Source organism: Paroedura picta, chromosome 1, assembly GCF_049243985.1.
Source record: "Paroedura picta isolate Pp20150507F chromosome 1, Ppicta_v3.0, whole genome shotgun sequence".
Taxonomy (NCBI): domain Eukaryota; kingdom Metazoa; phylum Chordata; class Lepidosauria; order Squamata; family Gekkonidae; genus Paroedura; species Paroedura picta.
Genome location: NC_135369.1, coordinates 198,072,945 through 198,094,308, shown reverse-complemented (window position 1 = coordinate 198,094,308; position 21,364 = coordinate 198,072,945). Strand labels below are relative to the sequence as shown.

The following is a 21,364-nucleotide window of genomic DNA, read 5'->3' as shown; positions in this document are numbered from 1 at the left end:
ACCTATCTTCATAGGGCTTGGTCCCTTGGCCCCAGATCATCCTCGTCGCTCTCCTCTGTACCCTTTCAATTTTATCTATGTCCTTCTTGAAGTGAGGCCTCCAGAACTGCACACAGTACTCCAGGTGTTGTCTGACCAGTGCTGTATACAATGGGACTATGACATCTTGTGATTTTGATGTGATGCCTCTGTTGATACAGCCCAAAATGGCATTTGCCTTTTTAACCACTGCATCACACTGCCTGCTCATGTTTAGTTTACAATCCACAAGTACCCCAAGGTCTCGTTCACACACAGTGTTACCTAGAAGCGTATCCCCCATCCAGTAGGCATGCTTTTCACTTTTCTGACCCAGGTGCAGAACTTTACTCTTATCTTTATTAAATTGCATCTTGTTCTCATTTTCCCATTTTCCCATTGCATTCAGATATTCTCTATCCCAAGGAGTCTCAGAGCTGCTTACAATCACCTTCCTTTCTTCTCTCCACAATAGGCACTGTGTGAGGCAGGTGGGGCTGAGAAAGTTCCAAAAGAACCAGCCGTCTTCACAATAGGGAATTAAACCCACCTCTCCAGATTAGAGTCCACCCCTGTTAACCGCTACACTATGCTGGCTAATAAGTCAATGGGCATTTGTGGTCACCTGACCATTATGAAACGCAGCATAACTTGAACAGCATCCTACCATTTTCAGCATATTGCTGGCTGGTGGATCCACATTTCTTCTGATTTCATTGTGTTTGTCAACAATTTGCTTCTGGATCTTTGGACTGACGCCACTTCCTATGTCTTCTTCCTCTTCCTCTTCCTCTTCTTCTTCTTCTTCCTCTTCCTCTTCCTCTTCATTTTCCCCTTCTCCTTCTTGCTCTTCGTCATCCTAATGATCGTAAGAAAAACATCATTAATAACTTTCAATCAATCTTTATTATAGTAAAGGTAAAGGTAAAGGTATCCCCTGTGCAAGCACCGGGTCATGTCTGACCCTTGGGGTGACGTCCTCTGGCGTTTTCATGGCAGACTCAGTACGGGGTGGTTTGCCAGTGCCTTCCCCAGTCATTACCGTCATAGATCACCACAAATCTTATCAGATTATCAGATGTCAATGGTGTTTCATCAGACTGGAGAGAGGTGAGTAGCGGGGTACCTCAGGGCTCGGTGCTTGGCCCGGTACTTTTTAACATATTTATTAATGATCTAGATGAAGGGGTGGAGGGACTACTCATCAAGTTTGCAGATGACACCAGATTGGGAGGACTGGCAAATACTCCGGAAGATAGAGACAGAGTTCAACGAGATCTGAACACAATGGAAAAATGGGCAAATGAGAACAAGATACAATTTAATAAAGATAAGTGTAAAGTTCTGCATCTGGGTCAGAAAAATGAAAAGCATGCCTACGGGGGATACGCTTCTAGGTAACACTGTGTGTGAACGAGACCTTGGGGTACTTGTGGATTGTAAACTAAACATGAGCAGGCAGTGTGATGCAGCGGTAAAAAAGGCAAATGCCATTTTGGGCTGTATCAACAGAGGCATCACATCAAAATCACAAGATGTCATAGTCCCATTGTATACGGCACTGGTCAGACCACACTTGGAGTACTGTGTGCAGTTCTGGAGGCCTCACTTCAAGAAGGACGTAGATAAAATTGAAAGGGTACAGAGGAGAGCGACGAGGATGATCTGGGGCCAAGGGACCAAGCCCTATGAAGATAGGTTGAGGGACCTGGGAATGTTCAGCCTGGAGAAAAGGAGGTTGAGAGGGGACATGATAGCCCTCTTTAAGTATTTGAAAGGTTGTCACTTGGAGGAGGGCAGGATGCTGTTTCTGTTGGCTGCAGAGGAGAGGACACACAGTAATGGGTTTAAACTTCAAGTACAACGATATAGGCTAGATATCAGGAAAATGTTTTTCACAGTCAGAGTAGTTCAGCAGTGGAATAGGCTGCCTAAGGAGGTGGTGAGCTCCCCCTCACTGGAAGTCTTCAAGCAAAGGTTGGATACACACTTTTCTTGGATGTTTTAGAATGCTTAGGGCTAATCCTGCGTTGAGCACGGGGTTGGACTAGATGGCCTGTATGGCCCCTTCCAACTCTATGATTCTATGATTCTATTCTGCAGAGGAAACTGGCTCTTTTGTCTCCTGTTTCATCTGCACAACAACCCTGTGCAGTAGGCCTCAAGTCTTTCAATTCAACAACAACCTGTGTGGGAAGCCTTAAATGTTTCTTCTCTACCACCACCCTGTCCAAAGTAGCCCTTTCTGCCTGGGGAGCTGATCTTTATACTCTGCAGGTGAGCTGTAATTCCAGGAGCTCTCCAGGCCACACCTGTAGGTTGGCTACCCCTGGGTTGGAAATATTCCTGGAGGTTTGGAGGTGGGACTTCAAAATCATACAATGCCTCAGAGTCCAGCCTTCAAAGGAGCACCTGTAGGTTGGCTACCTCTGGGTTGGAAATATTCCTGGAGGTTTGGAGGTGGGACTTCAAAATCATACAATGCCTCAGAGTCCAGCCTTCAAAGGAGCCATTTTTGCCTGCAGTAGGGAGGGAGTGGTGCAGGTGTGTCCCTCCTGGCCTATGGGTTATGGCCAGCCCTTACCAGCAACTGTTTGTATTCTGGGCCAGCATCAGTCCTGTGAGTCTGAAAAGTGCAGGAAGATCTAAATAAATATTTACAGCCTGAAACTAAATAGAGAACAAGTAAATGTCTGGAGACACATAGTAACTGAAATAGTAACTGGCAAATAATCTTGGCCTGGCAAATAAAAAAAACAGTATAAAAAACCTTACTAAGGTCAAGACTGCTGTGCACAGACAGTCTTCCTCTTAGGGTTGCCAGCTTCCCTGTGAGGCTCGCTACCCCACCTCCCTCATGGGGAGTCTGTTATGGGGAGAGAAAGGGAAGACGATTGGAAAATGCTTTGAGACACCTGAGGCCTGCTGGGTCACTGTGGCCCATTCCCAGTTCTCTCAGATCTCTCACAACCCCACATATCTCACAGGTTGACTATTGTGGAGAGACGAATGGAAAAGGTGTTTGTAAACCGCTATGAGACTCCTTTGTGTAGTAAGCAATAGGGTACAAAAATCCGTTCTTCTAAGGAGCAACGATGAAAGAAGCATGTGGGCACATAACATTTTACCAACAGTGAAAATATGGGAGACAGAAGGAACAGGGTGGACACCTGTGTACTGTGACTACCCCATGTGTATTAGGGCAGAGGGGCATTTCAGTGAATGTGGCCTAATTCACACAAGAAGGGAAATGACGCAGAACTGGGAAGAACTAGTTGCCATGTAATCTTCCCCTAAGAAGAGTCTCCAGTGATTTTCCCTTCACATATCTGAGGACATGGCTCTGGAAAGCTCACCTGTAACCACTATGCCACAATTCCCAAAGGTCAGTCCTCTCCCACAATCAACGAACATTCCATACCACAGGTTCTTGACACCCATATCTCCACAACCATGGCCTCATTTGCCACTACACCACCACAGCCTCCCACACAACACACACATTCAACCCCATGCCCTTACAGACTGGACAACTCCTCCCCTTCCTCTCCCCACTGCCAAGCTCTAGCGCCCGTTGTCTTCTTGGAGACAACGGGCTTTGCCCCTAGTCAGAATATAATATAAATATAGTTATGTGCATAAGATAACATTCAGTGAGAAGTACATGTTTAGAAGGGACTATGTCTTAACACCCCCTTCAAAGATCGCTGCCTTGCTGTGGCAAGGGGGTTTGCGTAGCTCAGTGAAGCTATGAGCTATGCCGTGCAGGGCCACCCAAGACGGACAGGTCATGGCTGAGAGCTCTGACAAAAGGTGATCCACTGGAGAAGGAAATGGCAAACCACTCTAGTATCTTTGCCATGAAATCCCAATGGACAAGTTCAAAAGGCAAAACGAGATGACACCGGAAGATGAGCCCCTCAGGTCGGAAGGTGTCCAATATGCTACTGGGTATGAGCAGACAGCTAGTACGAGTAGCACCAGAATGAATGAAGCAGCTGGGCCAAAGCTCAGTTGTGGAAGTAACTGGTAGTGAAAAGACAGTCCGATGCTGTAAAGATTTTTATTCCATAGGAACCTGGAACATCAGATCCATGAATCAAGGCAAGCTGGACGTGGTTAAACGAGAAATGACAAGACTGAACATCGACATTTTAGGAATCAGTGAACTAAAATGGACAGTAATGGGTGAATTTAATTCAGACGACCATCAGGTATACTACTGTGGACAAGAATCTTGCAGAAGAAATGGAGTAGCCTTCATAATCAATAAGAGAGTAGGAAAAGCAGTCGGGATACAATCCCCAAAATGACAGAATGATCTCAGTTCAAATCCAAGGCAAACCTTTCAACATCACAGTAATCCAATGTGTAAACTGCACGGAGCTTTTATTCCAACCCCAGATCAATTCAGTCCCTGCCCTCTACACAGAATGCAATTTCCGTTTGGATTTTGGGCGATTTTAATTTTCCTTCTGCAGCAAGAAGGATTGATCCGGAGTGACCCAACCTGTATTGTGCGATATCTCAGACTGCTTTTAAGCCTGAATATCCAGCTTGGGAAAGAAAGCTCCGGACACGCTTACTTAAAGGAGAAGCCCCTAATTTCTCTCAACTTCTGTCGGTCCTGGATTTTTCCTCCCTCCTCTGCCTTTTTCGATCCTCTCCCCCTCCCCTCCAAGAAAAGAAAGAGGCTCCCTGCCTGGCTCCTCTCCCCCCCCCCTCAAGAAAAGAAAGAAAGAGGCTTGGTTCCCCCCACCTTCTGAACTACCCTAACCAAGTGCAGAAGACTTTCCTGTTTCAATGGGGAGGGGGGGAGGAAGTTCAAAGCGATCTGAATTCAACAGGATTGACAATGGAATAAAGAAAGTAAGTGCAGACTCTGCCCAGGTCTATGCCCCAACCACTGCTGCTGAAGAGGATGAATTTGACCAGTTCTATGAAGCCCTACAACACCTTCTAGAAGCAACGCCAAAAAATGGTGTGTTTATCATCATGGGGGATTGGAATGCTAAAGTAGGAAGCCAAAAGATAACTGGGATAACAGGCAAGTTTGGCCTTGGAGTACAAAATGAAGCAGGGCACAGGCTGGTAGAATTTTGTCAAGAGAATACAATGGTCATAGCAAACACTCTTTTCCAACAACCCAAGACTCTACACATGGACATCACCAGACAGTCAACACAGAAATCAGATTGACTACGTACTCTGCAGCCAAAGATGGAGATGTTCTATACCAGTGGTCCCCAACCTGCGGGCCGCGGCCCGGCGCCGGGCCACGAAGGCCATGGCGCCGGGCTGCAGCTCCCTCTCCCCGCCCCCCCCCCCGCCCCGCAGTAAAAAACTTCCCAGGCCGCAAGCTTGCAGCCCGGGAAGCTACTTACTGCGGGAGGGCGGGAAGAGGGAATCAGGGCCGGGCTGCGCCCGTGCAGGCCGCGGGCCGATCAGTGGGCATGGCTCGCGGGCGCGGGCCAATCCGCGGGCGTGGCCGGGCGCGGCCGGGCGCGTCTCGATGCGCGGGTGCAGCCCGCGGGCGCGGCCAGAAGCGTGGGCGTGGCCCGATGCCCTGCCGGTCCCCAGCCTAATAAAGGTTGGGGACCACTGTTCTATACAGTCAGTAAAAACAAGACCAGGAGCTGATTGTGGTTCAGATCATCAGCTTCTTGTTGCAAAATTTAGGCTTAAATTGAAGAAAGTAGGGTCACTAGGTCACTCAGATATGAACTAAATCATATCCCTGACAAATATACAGTAGAGGTGACAAATAGACAGAGTGCCTGAAGAACTATGGACGGAGGTTCGCAACATTGTACAAGAGGTAGCAACTAAAACCATCCCAAAGAAAAAGAAATGCAGGAAATCAAAATGGCTGTCTTAGGAAGCTTTACAAATAGCTAAGGAGAGAAGAGAAGTGAAAGGCAAGGGAGAAAGATAAAGATACACCCAATTGAATGCAGAATTCCAGAGAAAAGCTAGAAGAGATAAGAATGCCTTCTTAAATGAACAGTGTGCAAACAAATAGAAGAAAACAATAGAATAGGAAGGACCAGAGATCTCTTCAAGAAAATTGGAGATATGAAGAGAATGTTTCATGCAAAGATGGGTATGATAAGGAACCAAAATGGTAGGGACCTCATAGAAGCAGAAGAGATTTTAAAAAGGTGGCAAAATTATACAGAAGAACTATACAAGAGCGAGCTTAACATCCCTGAAAACCATGATGGGATAATCACTGACCTGGAGCCAGACATCCTGGAATGTGAAGTCAAATGGGTCTTAGGAAGTCTGAGCAACAATAAAGCTAGTGGTGTTGACAGCATTCCAGTTGAACTATTCAAAATCTTAAAAGACGATGCAGTAAAAGTGCTACACTCGATATGCCAGCAAATTTGGAAAACTCAACAATGGCCACAGGAATGGAAAAGATCAGTTTACATTCCAAAACCAAAGAAGGGCAATGCCAAAGAATGTTCAAACTACCGCACCATTGCACTCATTCCTCATGCTAGCAACGTTATGCTCAAAATTTTACAAGCTAGGCTCCAGCAATATGTGGACCGAGAACTTTCAGAAGTACAGGCAGGATTTAGAAGAGGCAGAGGAACTAGAGATCAAATTGCCAACATACACTGGATCATGGAGAAAGCTACGGAGTACCAGAAGAACGTCGACTTCTGCTTCATTGACTATGCTAAAGCCTTTGATTGTGTGGAGCACAACAAATTGTGGCAAGTTCTTAAAGAGATGGGAATACCAGAGCATCTTATTTGTCTCTTGAGAAACTTATATGCAGGTCAAGAAGCAACAGTGAGAAAAGGAGTTCGGCAAGGCTGTATACTATCGCCTTGCCTATTTAACTTGCATGCGGAGCACATCATGAGAAAGGCGGGGTTAGATGAGTCACAAATTGGAATCAAGATTGCAGGGAGAAATATTAACAACCTCAGATATGCAGATGATACCACTCTAATGGCAGAAAGTGAAGAGGAACTAAAGAGCCTGTTGATGAGGGTGAAGGAGGAGAGTGCAAAAGTTGGCTTGAAATTCAACATCAAGAAAATGAAGATCATGGCATCCGGCCCTCTCAATTCCTGGCAAATAGATGGAGAAGAAATAGATTTTATTTTCCTGGGCTCCAAGATCACTGCAGATGGGGACTGCAGCAAAGAAATTAAAAGACGCTTGTTAGTGGGGAGGAAAGCTATGGCAAATCTAGACAGCATCCTAAAAAGCAGAGACATCACCCTGCCAACAAAAGTGCGTCTAGTCAAGGCTATGGTATTCCCAGTTGCAATGTATGGCTGCGAATGTTGGACCATAAGGAAGGCCGAGCGTCAAAGAATTGAGGCTTTTGAACTCTGGTGCTGGAGAAGACTCTTGCGAGTCCCTTGGACTGCAAGGCGAACAAACCGGTCAGTCCTAGAGGAGATCAGCCCTGACTGCTCCTTAGAAGGCCAAATCCTGAAGATGAAACTCAAATACTTTGGTCACCTCATGAGGAGGAAGGACTCCCTGGAGAAGAGCCTAATGCTGGGAGCGATTCTGGGCAAAAGAAGAAGGGGACGACAGAGAACGAGGTGGCTGGATGGAGTCACTGAAGCAGGCGGTGCAAACATAAATGGACTCCAGGGAATGGTAGAGGACAGGAAGGCCTGAAGGATCATTGTCCATGAAGTCGCGATGGGTCGGACACTACTTCGCACCTAACAACAAGAACAACAATAACAACAACAACAATGTCTTAACAGTAGATAAAATAATATTAAAATACTATACTGTGTAAATAAAGTCATCAGTAATGGTGCATTCTAAAAGCTGCCACTTTGCAATAAGTGCTGATACAGTAAGTGCTAACCTGAGGATTTCCATCTATCAGCAGCACTTCTGTGTACATTGGATCTGATTACCCAGGGTGCCTACTAAGAGTGGAGAGCTTGGGACATGGCAACAGAAAAGGGGCGACAGAGAAGTATCTTTACACCACTCCACTGGATAGAAGGCTAAGGGCTATAAATAGAAGGCTAACGGCTAAGTGGGCGGAGAGTGGGCGTGAGCTGTCCATGACAAAAACTCGGAGGAGTGAATCAGGAGCCTCAAAGCGGCTCCTGATTCGCTCCTCCGAGTGGCACTCCAGGGCCAACTGGCCAATAGGGAGCTGTGGCTCCCCATTGGCTACTTGGCCCGTCCTAGGGACACCGCGCCGCCAACTCGACAGTCCTCCCAGCCAGCCGTCCTCGCCGCTGCGCCCTCCACACATTTTCCTGCCTCCAACTGACAGCGTTTGCCTGCGGACGAGGGGGGGATGCCGGGAAGGAGCGTCTCCAGACGCCGCTGCTACGCGGAGCCCCTGCTGCTTTCCCTCCACCCAGCGACAGCCCTTGCCCGGGAACCTACTGCACGCTAACCCCCATGCACCTCCCGACCTCTTTTCCTGTGCCCAACCCCGCCACGTCGCACCCACGGCCGCGTCGCACCTCTCCGACCCCTGCCACCCCCTCACTTCCCACCCTGACCCCGACCGTCCCTTTCGCCACCCGCGCACCCTTCTCCCTGACCCTACTCACCATTCTCCGCAGCGCCCGCTTTGCTGCCCCTTGAGCCTGCTCGCGGCTAGGCTGCATGACTCATGCGGCCGGCACCACGACGCGGGAGTCCCGCACATGCCTGGTGGCGCTCGGCTTTATGCTTCTGCCTGCCCTGCCCCCCAGGTGTCGCCGCGATCTACCATGTATGCGTGGAGCTCGGTGCATGCCTGGTAGTGTGCCCCGTCACCCCGCTGTGCACCACACCCCCCAGCCCTGCCCATGCCGCTCACCGCCACTGCTCTGCCTGCCCGACAAGCCGGAGGCTTCCACCCCCCATCTCAGCCGCCTGGAGGCTCCGCACGCCGGTCCTCTTCTGCCCATTTTTAGAAATGGGGTTTGCTTCTAGTATGTTCCATAATTTCTATCTGCACTGATCACAGGGACACAACCTGTCTTCCTTAGGGGACTTTTTGTATCACCCCTCCAAGACCACTGAAGGAAGTACTTGGCCCCTGGCCAAGGGAAAAGCCCTACTTTGAGCATAGTCATAGAATCATAGAATCATAGAATCATAGAGTTGGAAGGGGCCATACAGGCCATCTAGTCCAACCCCCTGCTCAACGCAGGATTAGCCCAAAGCATCCTAAAGCATCCAAGAAAAGTGTGTATCCAACCTTTGCTTGAAGACTTCCAGTGAGGGGGAGCTCACCACCTCCTTAGGCAGCCTATTCCACTGCTGAACTACTCTGACTGTGAAAAATTTTTTTCCTGATATCTAGCCTATATCGTTGTACCTGTAGTTTAAACCCATCACTGCATGTCCTCTCATAGTAAATTGTTATGTGCATTTCATACCACATGATGTTTAAATCCTGAACATGGCTGATGTACATCTACTTCCCCTTGTGACTTCAGTTTAAAGCCCACCTGATGAATCTCCTCAGGTTCTTGCCAAACCCATTCTTTCCCAACTTGTATATGTGAAGTTCATCCTGTGCTAGGAGGCCTTCTAGAAAACTTATCCCATGGTCCCAGAAAACGTATCCCGTGATCCAAGACAAATCAGCATGGATTTGTCTCCAACAGGTCCTGTCAGACCAACCTGGTTTCCTTTTTTGACCAAGTAACAGGTTTGCTGGATCGGGGAAATTCGGTTGATGTTGTTTACTTCGATTTTCAGATAGTTAGATGGATAGGGAATTGGTTAGAGAACCGCACTCAAAGAGTTGTTGTCAATGGTGTTTCATCAGACTGGAGAGAGGTGAGTAGCGGGGTACCTCAGGGCTCGGTGCTCAGCCCGGTACTTTTAAACATATTTATTAATGATCTAGATGAGGGGGTGGAGGTTTGCAGATGACACCAAATTGGGAGGACTGGCAAATACTTTGGAAGATAGAGACAGAGTTCAAGGAGATCTGAACACAATGGAAAAATGGGCAAATGAGAACAAGATGCAATTTAATAAAGATAAGTGTAAAGTTCTGCATCTGGGTCAGAAAAATGAAAAGCATGCCTACTGGATGGGGGATACGCTTCTAGGTAACACTGTGTGTGAACGAGACCTTGGGGTACTTGTGGATTGTAAGCTAAACATGAGCAGGCAGTGTGATGCCGCGGTAAAAAAGGCAAATGCCATTTTGGGCTGTATCAACAGGGGCATCACATCAAAATCACAAGATGTCCCAGTCCTATTGTATACGGCACTGGTCAGACCACACCTGGAGTACTGTGTGCAGTTCTGGAGGCCTCACTTCAAGAAGGACGTAGATAAAATTGAAAGGTACAGAGGAGAGCGGCGAAGATGATCTGGGGCCAAGGGACTAGCCCTATGAAGATAGGTTGAGGGACTTGGGAATGTTCAGCCTGGAGAAAAGGAGGTTGAGAGGGGACATGATAGCCCTCTTTAAGTATTTGAAAGGGTGTCACTTGGAGGAGGGCAGGATGCTGTTTCCGTTGGCTGCAGAGGAGAGGACACGCAGTAATGGGTTTAAACTTCAAGTACAACGATATAGGCTAGATATCAGGAAAAAGTTTTTCACAGTCAGAGTAGTTCAGCAGTGGAATAGGCTGCCTAAGGAGGTGGTGAGCTCCCCCTCACTGGCAGTTTTCAAGCAAAGGTTGGATACACACTTTTCTTGGATGCTTTAGGATGCTTTGGGCTGATCCTGCGTTGAGCAGGGTGTTGGACTACATGGCCTATATGGCCCCTTCCAACTCTATGATTCTGTGATTCTATAATCCAAATCCCACCTGCCGACATTGCTAACGCAGCCAGCGGTTTGCCTCCACTATCATCAGCTCCCAACTCATTCCTCTTCCCCTCACCATCAGGATCGATGAGAAAACCACTTGGTGTTTTGAATGAGTTACATAGGAACTGTGAGGAATGGATTTTTTTGAGTAGAACTAACTCCCCCCAGCACTTTTTCTGTGTGAAACCTTCTTGGGGTGGGGCAAGGCAGGTGTACTTCCTCTCCTTATGGAGAATGTCTGTGGGTATTGGGGGTAGGGGACAGTTTGGATCATAGACTCAACAACAACAAGCCTTTAATAGCATACAAAAGTACAATATAAGAAGGGAAAGTGCAAAAGGATCCACTGCTAGTGAGAACAAAGGCAGAGATCATGCGTTAGAGGAAGACATAATACATTCACAATTTCTCATGGCAAGATATAAAAAACTTTGCAACTGGTTCAATTATATCAGGGTTCTGGGATGTCAAAAGAAACTGGATCTTACGTTCATCCGAATGCAGTTCTCATTTACACAGCAGTGAGTTAAGAAGTGCCTCTTTCTGGGGCAGGGGCATAGTCTCTGAGGAAGGGGCATTTTTAAAATATCGGCCCTCTAGTACTGTCTCTTATGGCATAGAGTGGTAAGGCAGCAGAAATGCAGTCTGAAAGCTCTGCCCATGAGGCTGGGAGTTCGATCCCAGCAGCCGGCTCAAGATTGACTCAGCCTTCCATCCTTCCGAGGTCGGTAAAATGAGTACCCAGCTTGCTGGGGGGTAAACGGTAATGACTGGGGAAGGCACTGGCAAACCACCCCGTATTGAGTCTGCCATGAAAACGCTGGAGGGCGTCACCCCAAGGGTCAGACATGACTCGGTGCTTGCACAGAGGATACCTTTACCTTTACCTGAGTTAAGGAAGTTAGCTCGGATCGAGGAATAAATGGACAACGGAAGAAAATTTGTGTAATTGATTCTATACAGCATTGTCCACAGGGGCACAACCTAGCTGAATGCGGGATCTGTTGAAATCTCCCATATAGAACAGCAGAAGGTAGAGCATTAGGTCTAGCTAACATGAATGCTCTATGCTGTTGTGGGATGATTAGATGGTAGAAAAACGCAGCTAGGGGCTGAGACCTTGGTGAGATCCCCAAGCTGAATGGCGAGCAAACGTTTCCAGCTTTACTGCTAAGTTCCTGCATTTCTATGTCTAACAGTCTGCGTTTAATTGAATTAAATGCAGCCTTTTCAGATACCAGATACAAGGAGTCTAAAGAGATCCCTATAGATTTAATTTTTCCCTCAATGTGTCTTAACCAAGTAGATCGGTGGTCCCCAACCACCGGGCTGTGGCCCGGTGCCGGGCTGCAAAGGCCCTGGCACCAGGCTGCGGCTCCCTCTCTCCGTCGGGCCGTGCTGGGCGGTGCATATATTTTTGCGCCATGCGCGGCCGCAAACCCGCATGCACGGCACTCCCATGCATGCACGCATGTGCGGCTGGGTTGCACATGTGCATTTGTGCCATGCGCGGCCGCAAATGTGCATGTGCGGCACTCCCACACATTTAGGAAATGGAAGGAGGACCTTATAACCAAGGAGGAATATAAACAAATAATCAATGCTTGTAGGGAAAGTGTTAGAAAAGCTAAAGCACAGTATGAGTTTAGGCTAGCAAGAAATGCTAAAAACAACAAGAAAGGGTTCTTTGGTTATATTCAAAATAAGAAAAAGAATTGGGACATGGTAGGACCATTGTGGGGATCCAAAAGTGACAGGTGATGAAGAGAGGGCTGAATTGTTCAATTCCTACTTCTCCTCAGTCTTCTCTTGTGAGGGGAATCATGCTCAATTTCATGTGATGAGGAGTGGGAGTTGTGGCCCTCACTATAGGGTTAGTCCATCGATACCTAGTTTCTTTAAATGAAACCAAATCTTCTGGGCCAGATGAATTGCATCCAAGAACTTGCAGGTCTAATTTCTGAGCATCTGTCCATTATTTTTGACAATTCTTTAAAAACAGGTGAAGTGCTAGAAGACTGGAGGTGGGCAAACGTCCCCATCTTCAAGAAGGGGAAAATGCAGGATCCGGATAAATACCAATCCATCAGCTTGATGTCTATAGCTGGCAAAATTTTAGAACAAATCATCAGACAGTCGGTTCTTGAGCAGCTAGAGCAGATGGCTGTGATTACTCAGCATAGCTTTCTCAAGAATGAGTCATGTCAGACTAACCTTATCTCTTTTTTGAGAAAGTTACTACCTTGCTAGATCATAGGTATGCTGTGGACACTGTTTACCTTGATTTCAGTAAGGCTTTTAATAAAGTTCCACATAATATTCTTATTGGTAAGTTGGCAAAATGTGGTATAGATCCTATTACTGTTAGGTGGTTTGAGAACTCATTGACAGATAATACCCAAAGGATGCTTGTAAATGGTTCATCTTCTTGGAGAGGAGTGATGACTGAAGTGCCTGAGGGATCTTTCCTGGACATGTTGTCCAACATATTCATAAATAATTTGGATGAAAGAATAGAGTAGGTGCTTATTAAAATTTCAGATGACACTAAACTGGGAGGGGTAGCAAACACAACAGAAGAATCAGGATACAAGATAATCTTGACAGGCTAGAAAATTTGGCTAAAATTAATTTCAATAGTGATAAATGTAAAGTTCTGTGTTTAGGTAGGAAAAATCAAATGCATCACTATATGATGCATGAGACTTTTCTTGGCAGTAGTAAATGTGAAAAGGATCTGGGAGTCTTAGTAGACCATACACTGAACATGAGTCAGCAGTGAAAATCAGATTTGGGGCTGTATTAAAAGGCGTATTAAGAGTATAGTGTCCAGATCACAAGAGGTGATCCTCCATATGGCACCCTTTTAAATACTTGAAGATGGTAGAGAAACCATATAAGAACCAACTCAGTCTCCTCTCTAGGCTAAATAGACCATCTGGAGATCAATTATAATAGCAGGAGATCTCCCGGTGCCACCTGGAGGTTGGCAGCCCTACTTTCTCTGGGGTTTGTTTCTCTGGATGACCAAACGCTCCTCTCCTCCCTGGGGATATGCATTCTTTTTGCCCAGGCTTTTGCATTGATTCTGTGACATTATGGCTCCATTCCCATTTTTCTGGCTTCCCCTCAGAATCCTTTACATATACTGAGACCTGTATGGTGACTTTTGTGGTTTGGCTGACGACACCCTACGTCTGAAGTGATGACTTCACCAGTGTTCATAAGCACAGGATAACACAGCCAATGGTATAAGAAGGGCAGTGTAGTCTAATGAAGCCAAGGAAATTGAGAGAAGAAATGTAGTGCCAAACAAAGTTGTCCTCTGGACAGCATCAGGACAATATAGGTGTTCACAGATCAGGGCTACCAACTCTTGGTTGAAAAATCTCTGGGGATTTGCTTAGCCTGAGTTAAAATATAATTTTAAAATGCCACAAGGGCTGCGGTAGGCTGAGGCAGTGTTCCCTCCCCCCATTTTGGTGTTGTGGCGTAGACCCAGTTTGGTGTAGTGGTTAGGAGTGCGGACCTAATCATAGAATCATAGTATCATAGAGTTGGAAGGGGCCATACAGGCCATCTAGTCCAACCCCCTGCTCTACGCAGGATCAGCCCTAAGCATCCTAAAGCATCCAAGAAAAGTGTGTATCCAACCGTTGCTTGAAGATTGCCAGTGAGGGGGAACTCATCACCTCCTTAGGCAGCCTATTCCACTGCTGAACTACTCTGACTGTGAAAATATTTTCCTGATATCTAGCCTATATCGTTGTACTTGAAGTTTAAACCCATTACTGCGTGTCCTCTCCTCTGCAGCCAGCAGAAACAGCATCCTGCCCTCCTCCAAGTGACAACCTTTCAAATACTTAAAGAGGGCTATCATGTCCCCTCTCAACCTCCTTTTCTCCAGGCTGAACATTGCCAAGTTCCTCAACATATTTTCATAGGGCTTGGTCCCTTGGCCCCAGATCATCCTCGTCGCTCTCCTCTGTGCCCTTTCAATTTTATCTACGTCTTTCTTGAAGTGAGGCCTCCAGGACTGCTCACAGTATTCCATGTGTGGTCTGACCAGTGCCATATACAATGTGACTATGACATCTTGTGATTTTGATGTGATGCCTCTGTTGATACAGCCCAAAATGGCATTTGCCTTTTTTACCGCTGCATCACACTGCCTGCTTATGTTTAGTTTACAATCCACAAGTACCCCAAGGTCTCGTTCACACACAGTGTTACCTAGAAGCATATCCCCAATCCAGTAGGCATGCTTTCATTTTTCTGACCCAGATGCAGAACTTTACACTTATCTTTATTAAATTGCATCTTGTTCTCATTTGCCCATTTTTCCATTGTGTTCAGATCTCGTTGAACTCTGTCTCTATCTTCCGGAGTATTTGCCAGTCCTCCCAATTTGGTGTCATCTGCAAACTTGATGAGTAGTCCCTCCACCCCCTCATCTAGATCATTAATAAATATGGTAAAAAGTACCGGGCCAAGCACCGAGCCCTGAGGTACCCCGCTACTCACCTCTCTCCAGTCTGATGAAACACCATTGACAACAACTCTTTGAGTGCGGTTCTCTAACCAATTCCCTATCCACCTATCTGAAAATCCAGATTGCAGTCCTTCAACTTATCCATCAGAAGATCATGGGGAACCTTGTCAAAAGCTTTACTAAAACCCAAGTAAATGACATCAACCGAATTTCCCCAATCCAGCAAACCTGTTACTTGGTCAAAAAAGGAAACTAGGTTGGTCTGGCAGGACCTGTTGGAGACAAATCCATGCTGACTTCCTTGGATCACCAAATTGTCCTCCAGATGTTTGCAGATCGCTCCCTTTAATATCTGCTCCATTATCTTCCCCACAACAGAGGTCAGACTCACTGGTCTGTAGTTTCCCGGGTCATCCTTCCTCCCTTTTTTGAAGATCGGAATAACATTTGCTCTCTTCCAGTCCTCCAGGACATCTCCAGTCCTTAAAGAGGTCCCGAAGATGATGGACAAGGGCTGTGCAAGTTTTCTGGAAAGTTCTTTGAGTACTCTCGGGTGCATTTCATCCGGACCAGGGGATTTGAACTCAATCTGGCATGCCGAGTTCGATTCTGCACTCCCCCACATGCAGCCAGCTGGGTGACCTTGGGCTCAGCACAGCACTGATAAAAATGTTCTGACTGAGCAGTGATATCAGGGCTCTTTCAGCCTCACCTCCCTCACAGGGTGTCAGTTGTGGGGAGAGGAAAGGGAAGGCAACTGTAAGCCGCTTTGAGCTTCCTTCTGGTAGAGAAAAGTGGCCTATAAGAACCAACTCCTCTTCCTTCTTCTTCTTCCTTACCAGCTGACAAAGTGCCACCTGCCCTACATGCAACCTCAATGCAACCTAGTAACACTCTTGTAGCTCTCAATATCACTCTGCTAGCTTTCTGTTGTCCCCCGTATTGAGTCTTGGCCCTTTGAAATTTGATGTGTAGCTTGGTTAATAACTAGGGCATCCTTTTTCAACCTTTCAGAGGAGTCCCTGAAATAATTTTTTCAGATGTGAGGAGCCCTGGAAGCTGTCCATGCCATCCCACACCGCCAGAAGTGCTACCCCCACCCTCAGCCCTCCACCGCTACCCCCACCCTCAGCCCTCCATTTGCTCCCTCCCACTGCCTTTACTACCACTATGGTGGCTGTGCCTCACGTAGGCTGGAAAGAAGAGTAGGAACTGAGAAGACAGTCCGGACCCCCCATATCACACCACTTCAGTGGACCCCCTACAGATATCCTGTTTAGGAATCTCCAAACTAGGGTCGGAAGAGCTGGTTGGAAAGTATTTCCAGAACTTGTGAGAGTACTTGATAAACATCATTGACATATTGCAATCATAGCTCACTGTATTTGGTTTGTACCTCTTCTAGAGATTGGTCCGGAACAGTAGCCAAGAGCAGGAACATGATCAGCAGGTGCATTTCTAGGGAAAAAGACAACGCCATATAGTACTGGGTCTGGGAACTTCACTTCTGTATGCATTGGAGTACTAAAGTTCACCCATATGGACCATTTCCTCTCTTACTTTGTTTCAACATCGTTATGTCTTGAGTTTGCTGCATCTGTTCCTCAATAGGGTGTTTAAGCAAGGATCAGACTGCATTTTTTCAAATGGTGTCTGTTTTGCCTTCCATCATGCCCTTTGATATTAAGAGAGCCACTTTGTTGTTTTTTTAGCATGTCCAATAACATTACAACGCACTTGCATAAAGGCTCATTTTGTAATGGGCAAAAACTAGTGCAGCCTTCCTCAATTTTTTTAACATTGAGAAAACCCTGATACATTCTTCAGGCTTCAAGAAATCCCAGGAATTGTGTGATTGTATCTAGCGTTTTCATGGCAGACTCAATACAGGGTGTTTTGCCAATGCCTTCCCCAGTCATTACTGTTGACCCCCCAGCAGGAAGCTGGGTACTTATTTTACTGACCTCAGAAGAAGAAGAAGAAGAAGAAGAAGAAGAAGAAGAAGAAGAAGGGTTGGTTCTTATATGCCGCTTTTCCCTACCCGAAGGAGGCTCAAAGTGGCTTACAATCGCCTTCCCATTCCTCTCCCCACAACAGATACCCTGTGGGGTGGGTGAGGCTAAGAGAGCCCTTATATCACTGCCCGGTCAGAACAGTTTTATCAGTGCCGTGGCGAGCCCAAGGTCACCCAGCTGGTTGCATGTGGGGGAGCGCAGAATCGAAGTCCGCACTCCTAACCACTACACCAAACTGGCTCCAGGATGGAAGGCTGAGTCAGAAGGATGGAAGGCTGCTTTCCCCCTCTGTTGAGTATGTGGGGACTTCAGTGGAATGGATGAGAGGGGAGTGGGGAAGAATTGCAAGGAGCTGCAAACTACTAGTCCCTGTCATTTGGAGGTCACGTGGAATTCCAGGAGGTCTCCAGGCTCATCCTGGAGATTGGCAACCCTAGCTATACTGACCATAGTCTAGCTAACTGAGCATAAAAGGGTATAGTTCTGCATTGGGTAGCAGTGTTCATGTCCTACTAATAACGTCACATCTTTTTTTCCAAATGGGGCTGAAAGCAATTGGAAGGGGGAGGGGAGTCAGAGTCAAACATTCCTTATTAAGTGGCACTTTCCCAATTTGGAGAACTGTCCTAAACTGTATTTTTGTTTCACTGACTTAAAAAACAAACAAATACACCAGGTTTGAAAGCCAGCAGTTGGTCCTAGTTTGGAATGTGAACTGTTAATTTGGTCCATAGGATTTTGGCACTTACAATAAAGGCTTATTAGAATTTACCTTTCAAGTGTGGTCCCTTTGCGTCCTCCAAGGAGCACCAGCTGAGAATTAAAATTAAACCGCACTGAAGAGGTGTATATATAGCAGGAACACTTCCTGCTTTGGAACAAACTGCAAACAACATCAAAACCCACATCAGGACCCATCTGCATTTTTGGAATTACTGAAAGAACTAATTAGTTCTTTAGAAGTCTTGTACTCACACCTCAGGTTCTAGCAATATGTGCAGAACAAATCTTCATTGGATTCACATCCCGAAGTGAGGACCCTAATAATCAAGAAAATCATTATTGAAGACGGCCTGGCCAGCATGGTAGTGGTTAAGAGTGGTGGACTCTAATCTGAAGAACCAGGCTTGAGTCCCCACTCTTCCACATGTAGACAGCAGGGTAACCTTGGACAAGTCACAGTTCTCTTATTGCTGTTCTCACAGAGTAGTTCTCTCTGAGCGCTCCCACCAACCTCACAGGGTGTCTAGTGTAGGGGGTGGGGAAGGGAAAGTTGTTTGAAGCCTCTTTCAGGCTCCTTCAGAGTGTGAAAATCATAGAATAGAATCATAGAATCATAGAGTTGGAAGGGGCCATACAGGCCATCTAGTCCAATCCCCTGCTCAACGCAGGATTAGCCCTAAGCATCCTAAAGCATCCAAGAAAACTGTGTATCCACCCCCTCATCTAGATCGTTAATAAATATGTTAAAAAGTACCGGGCCGAGCACCGAGCCCTGAGGTACCCTGCTACTCACCTCTCTCCAGTCTGATGAAACACCATTGACAACAACTCTTTGAGTGCAGTTCTCTAACCAATTCCCATCTACATATTTGTCACAGCCAGCGCTCCTTAGCTTCTGAGATCTGATGGTATCAGGCAAGCCTGGCCTAACCAGGTTAGGGCTGAGAAGAAGAAGAAGAAGAGTTGGTTCTTATATGCCGCTTTTCCCTACCCGAAGGAGGTTCAGAGCGGCTTACAGTCGCCTTCCCATTCCTCTCCCCACAACAGACACCCTGTGGGGTGGGTGAGGCTGAGAGAGCCCTGATATCACTGCCCGGTCAGAACAGTTTTATCAGTGCTGTGGCGAGCCCAAGGTCACCCAGCTGGCTGCATGTGGGGGAGTGAAGAATCGAACCTGGCATGCCAGATTAGAAGTCTGCACTCCTAACCACTACACCAAACTGGCTCTCTTGAGACATCTTAGAGCCACACAATAAGCTACTTGGTCCTAGGGATGCCAACCTCCAGGTGGGATTTGAAGGAGCCCTGGAATTGCAGCTCTTCTGCAGGCTATGGAAATCAGTCCCCTTGAAGAAAACGGATGCTTTGGAGCCGTGGTCCCCAACCTTTTCATCACCGGGAAACGGTCAACTCTTGACAATTTTACCGTGGCCCGGGGGGGTAGTCTTTTGCCGAGGGATGTCACTGCCGCCTGAGCCCCTCCTCCGCTTGCTTTCCCGCCGGCGCCCCTGACTTCCCCCCACCCACTGGGGGGCGCTGCCAGCAGCAGCTGCACAGTGCTACGTCAAGGGGGAGCCCCAGCCATGGCGGCCGCTGGAGAGCACCAAAAGTGAGCCGGTGGCAGAGTGGCAGGGCAGCCCCCGAGGCAGCAGCTGGGGAGGAGGATGAGGAGGAGCTGCGGCCCGGTACCGACAGATCGACGGACCGGTACCAGTCCCCGGACCGGGGGTTGGGGACCTCTGCTTTGGAGGATGCACATTGTACCACGCTGAGGTTCCTGCCCTCCCAAAATCTCCAGGAGTTTCCCAGTTGGGATGTAGCACTCTTTCAGACCCCATATCCTGCCAGTTGCCAGGGGGAACCTGGCTACCCAAATTTGATTGACAATGTCACTGCAACTCAGATGTTTCTGTTGGGGTCTCTCCCCCCTTTTTGTGTGATAAACTATACCTAAGGCCCTTTGCAGGGCCTTATTTATTCATATTCATATTCATATTCATATACTTCCCTCCCTTTGAGGCTCAGAGCGGTTTACATAAAACGTATAAACAATACAAGAAACAAACCATAACATATAAATAACCGTAACATTGATACTATAACAGATCATTGTAAAAGTGCAAACAATGCAAACAGTGCAACAGTGCAAACAGGTCCAGAGCGCACTGATGGAGTTCAGGGAGGGAGGGAGGGAGGAGGCAGGGGCCCTTCAGATGCTGTTGGTTATGTCTGGTCTCAACCAAATGCCTGGCGGAAGAGCTCCCTTTTGCAGGCCCTGCAGAACTGTCTTAGCTCTGTCAGGGCTCTGATCTCCTAAGGGACCTCATTCCTCCAGGTGGGGGCCAGGCAGACTTCTTTAGGGCCGGGGACCATTAGCCGGTTGGTGGCGGTGGAGCGTAGAGCGCTTTTGGGGGCATAGGCAGGGAGGTGGTCCCTCAGGTACACATATGGCCTTGAAGGTATAAAAAGCAGATAACAGTTCTTAGTTTTTCATAATAATAATAACATTAACATTAAACTATAACAGAGGTAACAGAATATAACAATGCAAACAGGCCCAGAGCAGAACACATGGGAGGATTTCTGGGAGGGAAGGAGCAGGGGCCTTGTAGATGTTGCTGGTCACCTGGTCTCAACCACTCCCTTTTGCAGGCCCAGCTTTCGCTCTGTCAGGGCCCTGATCTCATCTGGGAGCTCATTCCACAAGGTAGGGGCCAGGGCAGAGAAGGCTCTGGCCCTGATTGAGGCCAGGCAGACTTCTTTAGGGCCAGGGATCATTAGCTGGTTGGTGGTGGCGGGGCATAAAGCTCTGAGGACCTTGGTCTTCATGACCAGTTTGTTGGCCTTCCAAAGCAACAGGGGGATGCTAAATTGGACATTCAGTTCCTGCTCTTGTCATTATCGAATGCACAAAGGCTTCCTAGATAAGGTTTGGCAACTTCCCGAAATTAATTTTTTTTTAAGGGATCAAGGATCAAAATTTTTAATGATGCTTTAAGCATCACTGAAGGCTATAAACCAAGAACATGGTAGTAAGGTTCAGTGAACCATGTGGGTTGAAACATTATTCAGATTGGTTCAGTTGAAAGAGAACAGTGTTTTCAATGCTAATGCTGTAATTTGTTTCAGTTAATGGTTACAAGAGTAAATTACAAATGCAATCTTTCAGAACTAAATAATTGTTCAGCCACTTCTACATGGGTTAAAGGATGTGCATTTCAATTGCAATTTTAAAAAATCAGCATGACACCTTTCATTTGAATGTATTTATTTATTTAGGATATGTCTGCCCTCCCTCTAATTGCACATAGCAGGTCCCTTAACTGGCTTTAACCAAGA

General features: G+C 47.0%; 1 protein-coding gene across 2 annotated transcripts in view; it reads right to left on the bottom strand.

The window, feature by feature from the left end:
• LOC143826957 (serotriflin-like) overlaps positions 1-19,103 on the bottom strand; it is a 42,055-nt gene extending 22,952 nt beyond the window's left edge. Inside the window, exons 1-5 of one of the 2 annotated variants that reach the window (XM_077316000.1) lie at positions 18,819-19,101; positions 18,280-18,342; positions 18,075-18,185; positions 16,684-16,745; positions 686-877 (exon numbers count right to left, since the gene is read on the bottom strand). In XM_077316000.1, coding sequence (XP_077172115.1) covers positions 686-877; positions 16,684-16,743 — 252 coding nt within the window. In that variant the 5' untranslated portion in view covers positions 16,744-16,745; positions 18,075-18,185; positions 18,280-18,342; positions 18,819-19,101. Of the gene's footprint in view, positions 1-685; positions 878-16,683; positions 16,746-18,074; positions 18,186-18,279; positions 18,343-18,818 lie in introns of both variants that reach the window. The other variant, XM_077316010.1, reaches the window with a different exon arrangement.
• Positions 19,104-21,364: the final 2,261 nt, after the last annotated feature.